This window comes from Ziziphus jujuba, chromosome 5 (assembly GCF_031755915.1).
Source record: "Ziziphus jujuba cultivar Dongzao chromosome 5, ASM3175591v1".
Lineage (NCBI taxonomy): Eukaryota > Viridiplantae > Streptophyta > Magnoliopsida > Rosales > Rhamnaceae > Ziziphus > Ziziphus jujuba.
The window spans coordinates 29,884,515-29,897,531 of NC_083383.1; the positions used below are offsets into that span (position 1 = coordinate 29,884,515).

At 32.6% G+C, this 13,017-nt stretch overlaps 1 protein-coding gene across 2 annotated transcripts; it reads right to left on the reverse strand.

Annotated features, from left to right (window-relative positions):
- Positions 1-386: 386 nt before the first annotated feature.
- Positions 387-4,729, reverse strand: LOC107421686 (disease resistance protein RPM1-like). Of its 2 annotated transcripts, XM_048475688.2 has the most exons (4): positions 4,352-4,728; positions 4,139-4,268; positions 1,093-3,989; positions 387-801 (listed from the first exon to the last, which is right to left on the reverse strand). In XM_048475688.2, the coding sequence occupies exon 3, from the start codon at positions 3,970-3,972 to the stop codon at positions 1,129-1,131; it is 2,844 nt and encodes a 947-aa protein (XP_048331645.2). In that variant the 5' UTR covers positions 3,973-3,989; positions 4,139-4,268; positions 4,352-4,728; the 3' UTR covers positions 387-801; positions 1,093-1,128. The 2 variants fall into 2 exon arrangements, with proteins under 2 accessions (XP_048331645.2, XP_060673753.1); XM_060817770.1 differs by having other exon boundaries at positions 1,093-3,978; positions 4,139-4,729.
- Between the last annotated feature and the right edge of the window lie 8,288 nt (positions 4,730-13,017).

Genomic DNA, 13,017 nt, shown 5'->3' on the forward strand with positions numbered 1-13,017 from the left:
ATCAGCAAATTAAAAAAGAAAGAGTAAAACGGAGATTTAACATGAATATTTCTGGAAAATAATTTCCTTCTGGTCTTAATAGACTCAGAAGATTTCGGAATAAGATGGTAAGTGCACCATACTAGGTTATGTGGAGATTATTATCTTTTTCTTGAGTAAAACGGAGATTTAACATGAATATTTCTGGAAATTAAAAAAAAAAAATGATAAAAAAAAATAAAAAAAAATAAAGCAAATCATGATCCAACTTGGTCTGTCCCATAAACAGTCACAGAGGGCCCCCACCGATATTAAGATTCAACTTCACGACTCTGACATTTTCTTTTTGCCATTTATACTGTACTTCGTTTATAAAAATATGGTAATTAATGTTTGATTACCATCACTATGAAAATATACTATTCATAAAATATTTAAACTTTTTATTCCAAGTTATGAATATAATTCAAATGGATAAAAACCCACAATCCTCCAAAAGGATGATGGCCTTTCGGGCAGAAATGTTCATTAGGAAAACCTTAATCAGGAGCAACTCTGGATTTCAACGTAAAGTCCTCCATTAAGACCAGCAGGAAATTATTTTCTTCGCTTTCTAGTCTGTTTACATTAAGCCAAAAAAAAAAAAAAGAGAGAGAGGAAAAGAAAAAGAAAAAACATGCAAGCTAAATTAAGAGCAATCAGCTAAAACAGCATCAAATAGACACTTTTATTCCTCTAAAATGATCTCATCTTGTTTTGCTGAACATTCAGATCACCACCGTCAACCTTTGTTTTTAAAAAAATCCCACCGCTGATCACCATCTGTATCCAACAAACATGATATAAAATAATTTTAATTATATTTTGGTGAAATAATTATACATACATATATATATATAATATAATATAAAATGGTTACTAAATAATTTAATAATATATATAGGTCATATAAATTGTATAAACAATTTGTATTATGTTGACGGTAAGAGTAGGGGAAATTTGAATTTTGGAATGAGCTCAAACTAGGACTTTGAAGTAAGTTAATTAATTAAGCCAAAGTTCATAGGTGCAAACGGGATTGGTAAGCACGATGATTTAATTAAAAAGGTGTACCTGTAAAACTCCAATGAAATATAAGCATCATCATCTTCATCCTTGCAAACGTTGCAATAATTCTGAGTCACCAAGTTTGTAACTCTCAAACTTTCGAGCTACAACTGTATAGCCGAAAATAACACATGCCACATGCTTAACTTTCCAATAATCTCTGCCTCCATCTGGCTGCATTCCGAGCACAAATTCTTTAGGCATGTCATAAACTTTAAGAAACTTTAATTCCTCCAAGTGTTTGATATCCGATGGAACCTCCTTCATTAGTGGAATAGGTCCGATGAACAGCTTTTCTAGAACAGGCAATGCTCCTTCATCTATTTTCAACACCTTTAATCTATACAACTTCTCTAAAGTAAGTTGCTTGAGTTTTTGGAAACTTCCCTCCTGAAAATGCAACTCCTCTCCTTCATATGCTCCGTGAATATCTAGAAATTCTAGATAATGCAAATGTTTTAGTACTTTTAATGGATCGTCCGTTAGCCTCGAGAAATTCAATGCAAGTCTGCGAAGATTTTGAACCTTCTTAATCCATTCTGGCAATTTCAGTAACTTGCCCATCAGGAAAAGTTGAGTTAGGAAACAAGGAGGAGATGAAATGTGCTGAACATCTAAAACTTCATCTTCATTGATAGAGTATACACATAGCATATCAAGATGGCTCATCTTCTCAATGCAGGGACATAAAGTCTTTCCTGTCTCAGCACTCAAATTTGTAATACCCAACATCTTCAATTTCTTCAAGTTCTCAAGCTCTTTAATGGCATTTGTCCCGCTTCGATAGGCATCCACAAATAGAAGTGTTTGTAAATCTTCTAAACATCCAATCCCTTCAGGTATCTTCACTCCTTCCATTGCCTTCAAACTGTGCTCAACTTCAAAACTACTGGAGAACGCCACAATACATTGTAAATTTTGAAGATTGTTGATTTCGATTGGCAAATCCAATATAGAAGTATTTCTAATGTCCAATGTCTGTAAACTTTGTAGCCTACCAATGGATTTTGGTAGCGTCTTTATTCTTGTATTCCTCAAAGATATGTACTTCAAGTGAGATAACTTCCCCACTTCTTTGGGGAGATAACAAAGAGGAGAATTAGAAAAATGTAACACTTTCAAAAGCTTGAATTTCTTAATCAAATCAACATTAATATCTTCTAATTTATCAATGTTGAAAAGAAAAACAGATCGAACTCCTCGAAGGTCTTCTACATTCTGGAGAACATTTTTTGTAGTGTTATGAATTGATAGACGACGAAATTTCTCTCTAGACCTCAAGTCATTCTCGTGGCGACCAACGCTTTGACAAAAGCCAAATTGATTGACCCTTGATAAGATTATTTCATGCATCAGATCATGCACTCGACACAATTTAGTTGATGCATAAAATTCTACCCAAGTCTGAATTAAGTTCCTGTTTATGAGCTCGTTTAAATATTCTTCTGCAACTTGTTCCAAGGTTTTGCTTCTCTGTTTCTGAACAAAACCTTCAGCAATCCACAATCTGCATAATGTCCAATTCTCAATGGCATGATCTTCAGGAAACATACCGAAGTATAAGAAGCAAGATTTGAGATAGTATGGGAGGTCATCATAACTGAGTGAAAAAATTTCTTGGATACTCGAAAGGTAAGGATTGGTTTCAAACTCAGATTCATGACTATCATGAAGCTTTTGCCATTCATACACAACCTTCTCTTTGGTTGAGAGTAAAGCACCGATAGTCGCAACTACAAGTGGCAAGCCTTGGCATTTCTTAACAATTTTAAGAGACAATTCCTCTAATTCTCGAGGACAACGCATCTCAAACTCAAAACGAAATGCCTTTTTACAGAACAATTCCCATGCCATTTCTTGAGACAGAGGTTCTATTTTTAGGACAAAATCACATGAATTTTCCTTACAACAAGCAGCAACATTATCATTTCTTGTTGTGATAATTATCCTGCTCCCTTTGTCGTTGCTCGGCAATGCAAGTTTCATAACATTCCAAAAATTTATGTCCCATATATCATCAAAAACAATCATATATCTCTTTGTTTCCAGGCATTGTCTAAGAATACTAATCAACTTTGGCAATATGTCCGTTTCATCCATAATACACTCTGTTAATGCTGCAGGGCAGATCTGCATTGCAATGCTCTTTAGTATCTTATTTATGTTGTATGATTGAGAAATACTAATCCAAGCTTGCAAATCAAATCTTGCTTTAACGTCTTCATTGTCATAGACCTTCTTAGCTAGAGTGGTCTTTCCTATCCCCCCTTGTCCTATCAATGAGATTACCGTTCGCATAGAATCTCCTCCAACCAACATCCTCACCAGATCATCTCTTTTGGTATCGAAGCCTAAGAGTTCATTTTCCTCAACAAATAAGGCACTCAATCGAGGGTCATGATGATATTGTTTATCATCTTTCATCCCTCTGCTAACTACTCCTTGTTGATCAAAGGGGCTCAAACCATATGTTTCACCTCTATCCTTGATTTTACGTAAGGATGCTTGAATATTTTGAATCTGAGATGCCATGTTGTAGCTCAATTTCAAAGCCTTGATTTTATGAGAAATGTTATGGAGGAAACTGAGGAATGCTCCACGTCGACTACGGTAATGGTGATTTGCCATATGAAGAAGGTATTCATCTATGACATCTTCTATGTGATAAGCTACTTCCTTTAGTTGTTTGAACCAAGCTCTGAAGCTCTCACTCTGTTCTCTTGTAACCCATTTTTTTGTATCAGCATCTTTAAATAGACTATTGATGAGCTCCAGTTCATTCTTTAGATTCATGACTTCTTTATGTGCTCCTTTGAAGAGTTGAGCTTCTTCTATTAGAAGCTGAACTAGCTTGTCAATGACAGAGGTTAGTATAATCTCTGTCATTTTCTCCTAGTTATAAGCTTCAACAAATCAAGTAAATCAATGGAAATACTCTTGCTAATTAGAATATATAATAAAGAAAATTAAAAAAGAAAGAAATATTGTACTATAAAAGAAGAAAAATAAGGCAAAACAACCCAGAAGTATTTGATATATAATATGTACTCACCTTAATGAGGAGTTAAGAATAATAGTTGTTAGACGGTGAAAGTCTTCCCTCCTTGCCTACGAGAGGTTGTTCCCCTCAGTTCCAATTTTGCGCTTGAATACACCTGGCAAAAGACCTTCAACCTTGTTGCCTGTTGGGTGTTAGGCCTTCCCCTCGGTCAAGTTTGTATATATTCAACACTAGTTCTTGAACTTAGTATATTCAGATGCATACCTTATGTCTGGATATGGATCTCCTTGTATACTACTCTGCCTTGTTGATTTCCAGTTGTCCAGCTTTTTGCTTCCTTTGTGTGTTCAACTGGTTTTCTTTGCTACAGAATCGTTTGCCGTTGACCAGAGTCGTTTGGTGGGCAACTAAATCTCTCAACTCAAATTTAAGATTTGGCCAAGCTGACATGTCAAGGTCATGTCCATACAAACACGTCAGTGATATCTTTGCTGTCTCACACCTTTATTGGAGAATATGGATTCGGCCTTGACATTCATTTGCAGCTTTCCATATAATTGGAACAGCTTTCGTGTCATAAATTAGGCCTCATTTTTTGGGCCTCTTCCATTTTTTTGGGCCTCTCCTAAACCCTCATCCATGCCGCATGTAGGTGGGTTTCAACAAACGCTCTGCCTTTTTGTAATATAAATTTTGGTCATAGTCTAGTAACATATAAAAAATAATAATAATAATAAAGTCATTAGTGTAATATATAAAACTATAATAATCAGTATCACATATAGTCATTATATTCTTTTAAATTTTTTTCAAAATTATTAATAAAAGAAATTTTTATTTTTTTATTATTTAAGAATCTATCAAAATATTAATCAATAATAAATGAAATAACTCTTTAAAAATATGAAATTTTTTTACTTTTTATTTGTTGTATTAAAAAATATATATTTTTATTATTATAATATTATATATAACATAAAATGCATCTCTATATATAGTTCCAGATTGAAATATATGATATAATTTTAAAGTTTAGGATCCTAAATCCTAAAATTACATAAATAATATAATTTTATTTTATTAATGGAAAAAAAATTGAAATATTGTTTTTCAAACACGACAAATTAGGATTTATACTTAAATAAACTTTTTTATTTTATTTATTTGACATATTTTTTTATTGGCTGTATCTAAAAATAAATATTTTTATTATTATAATATTATATATGACGTTTGATTAAGAGCATCCTAATTAGAACAAAAATATTAAAGCATATAATTAGGATAAAAATATAATATTATATTTGTAAAACAATAAATCAAAGTGTATTTCTATATATAAATTTTTTTTACATATGTTTGCATATATAATGGTAACAATAAAAAAAAAAAAAAAAAAGCAAATTATGATTCAATTTGGTCTATCCTATAAACACGGTCACAGAGGGCCCCCACCGACATTAAGATTCAACTTCATGACTCTGACTTTTTCTTTTTTCCACTTATATTGTATTTCGTTTATAAAAATGTGGTAATTAATGTTTGATTACCATCACTAAGAAAAAATATACTATTCATAAAATATTTAAACTTTTTATTCCATATTATGAAAATAATTCAAATGGATAAAAACCCACAATCCTTCATGAAAAAAATAAATAAATAAATAAACTTTCTTTTTCTGTCATGAACAAAATGAAACTTAAACGAAATATATATATATATATATATATATATATATGTATATATATTTACAGAGAATGTGGAAACCTGTAAGACTAGAGAGGAGTTCAAGCAGCAGCAGAATGAATAAAGAAGACAATGTCCTGTGTAGAGTTCAAGTAACTAACTGATATCAACAGATCTGATCTTTCAAGTGATTAAATATCAAACCAGCAGTATATAAACCACCACACGGCACAGCAACAAGTAAATTGACAGCAAAAATACCAGGAAACCAGATGAGAGAAAACCCAACAAAAAACACAATATTTAATGTGGTTCAGTCATCAAAAGGACAACGTACAGCCACGCGTCAACAAAGGAGAGTTTAGATTTCATTGATCAAAAGAAGATTACAAGTAATTCCCGCAATCGAGAAATTTAAAGTACCCAAAAAACCACAACAAATGGAGAAATGACCACGCCATCCGCCGAAGGTTTAACTGTACCAATAGTCCAATATATACATTCCCATTCATATATATATATATATATATATATATGTGTGTGTGTGTAGAAAGAGAGCTTAGCAAAAAAAAAAAAAAATATATATATATATATATATATATGTTGAAAGAGAGAGAACTTATGATTTTAACATTAATTTTTTATTTTATTTTTAAATTAAAAATATTAAATATAAATTTAATAACATATTAAAATTTATTTAAGTAAAATAAATTTTATAAGTGATTAATAAATAAAATTTTAAATTTTAATCATTAATATAATTTAAAGATTAAAAATTCTTAACATTAGTTATGATTTTAAATATTAAATTGAACTTGATTATATATATATATATATGATAAATAAATATCATCTTATTTAGTTGGACCCTTAATTAGGTTTCCAATTATTATAATTTAGTTCTTAAGGCTTTAAAATATCAACGATCATCCCATAAAAATATAAATAATATTATTTTGATAGATGTGAATGAAACAATAAAGGAGGAAAATAATAACTATTTAAACCAAAGTAAAGATTGATAATTTTTCTAAAACAAAATGATCAAATTGTATTTAAATAAAACATTAAAAAAAAGTGGATGAAACTAATCTCATTTTGTTTTTAAAAAGTATTTAGTTTATTTCACTTTGATTTGTTTTATTATTTTTAAATAAGATTATATTATATCACTGATGGATACAGTTAAAATGAGAACTAGAAAGGAAAAAGATGAGGAGCACGGAATTATTGTTTACGGAGCCTTGCTTGTTTTATAACTATTAAATTTACTAATATATAAAAGATTTTTTATTTATTTCATTCTTTAAAAAAAAAATCAATCTTTTTCTTCTAACTCACTATTTATTTTAATTTTTTGTATAAATAGTTGATTTGCTTCTTTAGATATAAAAAATCAAATTCACTTTTTATTTATATTTGGTTTTATATAAATTTTAACACTCCTAACACAATTTTTTATGAAAAAAAAGAAAAATATAAGTTTATTACTTTTTTTATGGTATACATAATTAATACTCGTAAAGAAATATCAAAATAAAGAGTATATAAATAGTTTTGTTGAAGAACCTAATAAAATTTTATTTTTTATTTTTTAAAATGTTTTCTAATTTGAAAAATATATTTTTTAAATAAAATAAAGAGATTACTGGAATGTTTACAAAGTGATGACTAAAAAAAATAACGTACGCCGTGCATAAGGAAGAAAAGCCTATTAAAAAAAAAAAAAAGTCATCCGTGAACCATACTTTATATTGGAAAAAGGTAATGCATTTTTTCAACATGCGCATCAGAACATATTTTTTTTAAGCTGATTTTTCTTTTTTACTTTTCTTTACCCCTTTTTATTTAAGTTTGTTTATTATTAGTTATTTTTAATGCCAAATAACATAACAAATCACTCTACTCCATAGATGGCTTAAAAGTGTATTAAAAAAAAAAAAGGGATATAATAATTGTAAGAATATATTATGTATCGTTTAATTACCTTCTTAATTGCCATGAAGAGTGAAATATCTGTGGCCGATCTAGTGAAAAAGGAAATTTTTCCCAAAGTCTTAATCTTACAAGGTTGATCAACAAGGGTTATTGGCCATAATATTCATCAATAAATTAAACAAGAAAGAGTAAAGGACCAAGAAGATTACGGAATTAGATGGTGAATGCACCATCTTGTCAATGACACAGGCTAGTATAATGTCTGTCATTTTCACCTGGTTATAAGCTTCAAAAAATCAAGTAAATCAATGGAAATACTCTTGGTATAAAATTTAGAATCAGTTAGAATAGATAATAATGAAAATGACAGTATTTGCAAAGAAAGTTAAAAAGAAAGAAATATTGTACCATAAAAGAAGAAAATAAGGCAAAACACCCCAGAAGTAAAGACAATTAAGAAGGTATTTGATATATAATATGTACTCACCTTAATGAGAAGTCAAGAATGGTAGTTGTTAACGGTGAAAGTAGGTTGTTCCCTTCAGTTCCAATTTTGCTCTTGAATACACCTGCAAAAAGACCTCGAACCGTATTGCCCGTTGGGGGTTAAGTCCTTCCCACGGTCAAGTTAGTATATATTGAACACTAGTTCTTGACCATAGTATTCAGATGCATATCTTATGTGTGGATATGGATCTCCTTGTATACTACTCTGCCTTGTTGATTTCCAGTTGTCCAGTTGTTTCCTTCCATTTTGTGTTCAACTGGTTTTCTTTGTTCCTAGATGGTCTGCCGTTGACCAGAGTCGTTCTGGGCAGCTAAATCTCTCAAGTCAAATTCAAGATTTGGCCAAGCTGACATGTTAATGTCATGGCCGAGGAAACACGTCAGTGTTGACCAGAGTCGTTTGGTGGGCAGCTAAATCTCTCAAGTCAAATTCAAGATCTGGCCAAGCTGACATGTGAAGGTCATGGCCGAGGAACCACGTTCAGTGATACGATTGGTATCTCACAGCCTTATTGGAGAATATGGATTTGGGCTTTACATTCCTTTGCAGCTTCCTATATCATTGGATCAGCTTTTGTATCATGAATTAGGCCTCATTTTTTGGGCCTCTTCTTTTTATATTTTTAGGTTATAACAAAAGGGATGGCAAGTGAATAAGGTAATCAAAGTTTGAAGAATTTGGGTAGATAGGAAGGATCAAGGATGAAAGAAACAGCAGCAAGTGTATCCTAATGCATGCCACATGTAGGTGGGTTTAAAGAAATGCTCTGCCTTTTTGTAATATAAATTTTGGTCATAGTCTTGTAACATATTAAAGTCATTATTTTCTCTTGTGTAAAGATCCTTACCAACCCAACCACCCCCACCCACCCCCGCGCCCCCCAACCAAGGGATTTACCAACTTGCCTAAAAATTGAAACCAAATTAAATCCCACGAAAAATAAATAAATAAATTGGTTTAATCTTTAGGACAAGATGGTACATTTCTAAATTATTTTAAAATATATATATATATATATATATATATATAAATGAAGAGGAACTCAAATCGAGATTCTTAGTCAGAAAAAAAAAAATTTAATGTTGAGTTAACTTGGGGGAGGTTTATCGTTTTTTCATAATTGTTAAAGTTAGCAATGAATTATAAATAGCAACCATGTTTCACAAAGTGATTATGCATCCAATGAATTGATGAGACCAACCAAACTACATACAAAAAGTGAAAGAAGTCATCCAATGACCAAAATTGGATTAATTAAAAATATTTAAAAGCATTTCTTGACTGATTATAAAAAAAACCCACTTGCATGTGGCATGCATCTCAATGCTTTGCCGCCACCCAGATCCCCTAGCATTTCTTCAAATGATGAATTCCCTTAAAAAAAAATTTGCATGTTTTTGCTTCTTTTTTGCTCCCATGAAAGTATGGGTTTTATAAACTAAAAAGGGCAACAAAATACAGCCCAGAAATCAAGAGCTAGCATCAGAGCCTCTCTGCTGATTCCTACACAAAACAACCAAAAGTGGAAGACAATCAACCTCAGAGGAGCCAAAAAAAACCTGTCAACAGCCCATTTACACATCAAATAAACTAGCTTGTTAACGTCTCTAGAGATCCAGCAAAAAATAAATAAAAAATAAATAAAGACAGGAATGAACTTCAAAAGATTATCCTTCAAATGCTCAGCAGACCAATGAAGATTCCACTTCCCTGGACTATTAATGCTTTGAACCACAACTTTAGCATCACATTCCAGCACCATGTACCTCCAACCTTCATGGTGCCAACTCTAATGCTTTGTAAATGGCAAGTAATTCAGCCACCTCTGGGATTTCAATAACTCTTTATGAATATGAATCGTTAAGACCTTTCCACAATGATCACGAGCAACCACACAAGCCGCTTTAAAATTTTCCCTTATCAATGAGTCAGTATCAATTTTCACGAACATTTGGCGAAGGATTCCAAAGAATGACTTGCGAATTAGAACTAGCACTTCTTTCCCCTCTAGGCCTCTAAAAAATAGATGTGTGTGTTAAAGTTGGTGATCCAAATTCTTGTTGATCCGGCCTGAAAAGCTCGCGGTGCAACCTGTTTGGTGAATTTATTTTAAGAGAAAAAATGGGGCTCCGTGGTGGTAGCAGAGGTCGAGGGCTGATAGGCCCGAGACCGTGGCCCACCACTAAGCTCGAGGGGGGTGCAGGGGCAGTGCCCTTGCGGTACAGATCTTTCCAATTTTGAAGTTTATTCTATCTGTACAATATATATATATATATTGGGGATTTTTTCGGATGTAGTAGTTTTGCAGCTCTATTTGCTCATCTTTTTTGTACTAATCTTCATCAATAAAAGTTTATCTCTTTTCGCTTGTGGTTTTTTCCCATGAAAGGTTTTCCACGTAAATCTGTGTGTGCTTTGTTTTATTTTATTGCTATTATTTTTGTTTTACTTTTCGTAACAGTGTGAAACTCTACAAACCCGCTTATCGAAGCCAAAACAAATTCCTCCACCCCAATCATCTGCCCCTGATATGAATTTGAGAAACCCTACACTACCAAATGTATTTCAAAGCATTTGTCCCTGCTTATCCTCTTCATGAACAGGGAGATAAGGACATGGATCACACAAAATAATTAATAGGCTATTAAGGCCTAACTAATCCCATCGAATGCACCATTGAGAAGCAAACCACAAACTACGAGCCAAGTGACAGAAGAAAAATAAATGAGCCTCATCTTCCATTTGATCACATCCAAAAGGACAATGTTGATAATCCACCTCTATGTTCTTTTTTATCAGATTGACTTTCACTGGTAAACCTCGATTACTAAGTTTCCAAAGGAAGAATTTGAACTTTTCATTCATGCTACTCTTCTATAAAGATTTCCACCAGATAGAACTCATTGACTCACTCCAATTATCCACCTTATGAGCAGATTTCCCAGACTTGTCCCCAGCCAAATGAGCACAACCCCATAAGCTTCTTTGGCCTAAAAAATCTTCTTCACATTCAAAATTGTGTCATCATCAAAGATTGAATTCAAAAGGATTAAGTCCCAGGCTCCATCCTTCCTCTTCAAAGAATCCACCATCGCTATCCCATTCACCTCGGTTCCCTACTTCGGAAAAGGTTTAAAAGAAAGATTGTTTGGGATTCAGGGGTCCTAAATGTTCATAGAACTTCCCTCACCAACCCCATAACTTATTCCTTTGGATAGAAGATTTCTAGTGCTCAAAATCCCTGTTTACAACCATGAGCAACCAGACCTTTTCTTATAGTTCATGAACGAAGATTGAGGGAAATACTTGGCCTTCAGGACCTTCACCCAAGGCTTGTCCAACTCTGACTAAAGAGACCACCCAATCTTGCTAAGCAAAGATTTATTCATAGCCTGCAAACTCCTCACCTTTAGAACTCTACTGACTTTAGGAGAACAAAACTTCTTCCACTCCACCAACAAACTTCAGACCTTTTTTCGCTTTTTGTTTTTTGTTTTTTTTTTTTTTTGTTTTTTTGTTTTTTTTTTTTTGTTTTTTTTTTGTTTTTTTTTTTTTTTTGTTTTTGATAAACTTGTTTGCATTTTTTTTTCTTTTTTTTTTTTTGGGTTGATAAGAAACATCCATACTTCATTAAGAAGAAACAGCAGTATACATCTCATCTTGAATGATAGGAGATAACCATGTTGTTCCCTCCTCCATCCAAGTGGCATAATCAGACAAACCCATACAACATCTAGCTAGAGCATGTATAGCTCGATTTGTATTATGAGATGCATAACTACATCTATAGTTGCATTGTTACATGTAAAAGTTCCCAATGGATTGAAGAGCATTTTTTATGTCTTCAACTAGGAAACATTCAACCCCAGATAAAAACTTGGATCCTAAAGCAACCTAATAGCCTCCAAAGAGTCACTCACTAACTCCACCCACTGCGCCCGCCCGCCCCCCCCCCCCCCCCCCCCCCCCTCCCAAACAACATTAATACCTGATTCAATACAAAAAAATAGAGCTTCATGAATTGAAATTAATTCAGTGTAAAAAGGTGTAAAAGGTTGATGAAAAGGCTTAGCCATGGCAGCCATTAACTCCCCTTTAGAATTTCTTATTATTATTCTTACTCCCACAATTCCATCGAGTATTGAAACTACTCCATCAACATTAATTTTGTAAACTCCAGTAGGTGGCAAACTTAATCTTGAGACAACACAAGAACCATGACTATCCTTTTAAACAAAATTAGCTGCAACAAATTTCGTATGCAAATCTTAAGCTGCATCGAGTAAGACTTGACCATTCTTTAATGAATCCCTAAGTAAAAACTTATTGCGCCTATTCCATATTGCCTAACAGATTATTCCAAAAACTTCTGGAAATCCAATAATGAATCCAAAAACTTTGAAACACAAATCAACAAAAGAAAGAAAAAAGTTTTTCCTTAAATGCTAAGCAAAATCAATCTTCTTCCAAGTATTTTGAACAAATTTGCAACACCATAGAGCATGAAGAACAAATTCTACATCTATTCTATTGAAACTTAATTCAATACAAAACTCAGTTCACAGCCACAAGAGAGAAAGAAACGCACAAAATCACATATAAATTTTTACGAGGTTTGGTCTAGAATTGGCCTACATCCTCGGTGAACTCCATTCAAGAAGTTCTTGCACTCTGAACAATGATCATACAACAAATACTCTTTCTCTGTACTGGTTATCTACACCCTGAAACCAACCCAGAAAAACCTTGTACAACCTCTCACTTTCTCATAAACCACTGACCTAGAATGGCC

Coding starts and splice junctions, on each gene's coding strand:
- LOC107421686 (XM_060817770.1), bottom strand. CDS start 3,972: ATGACAGAGATTATACTAACCTCTGTCATTGACAAGCTAGTTCAGCTT.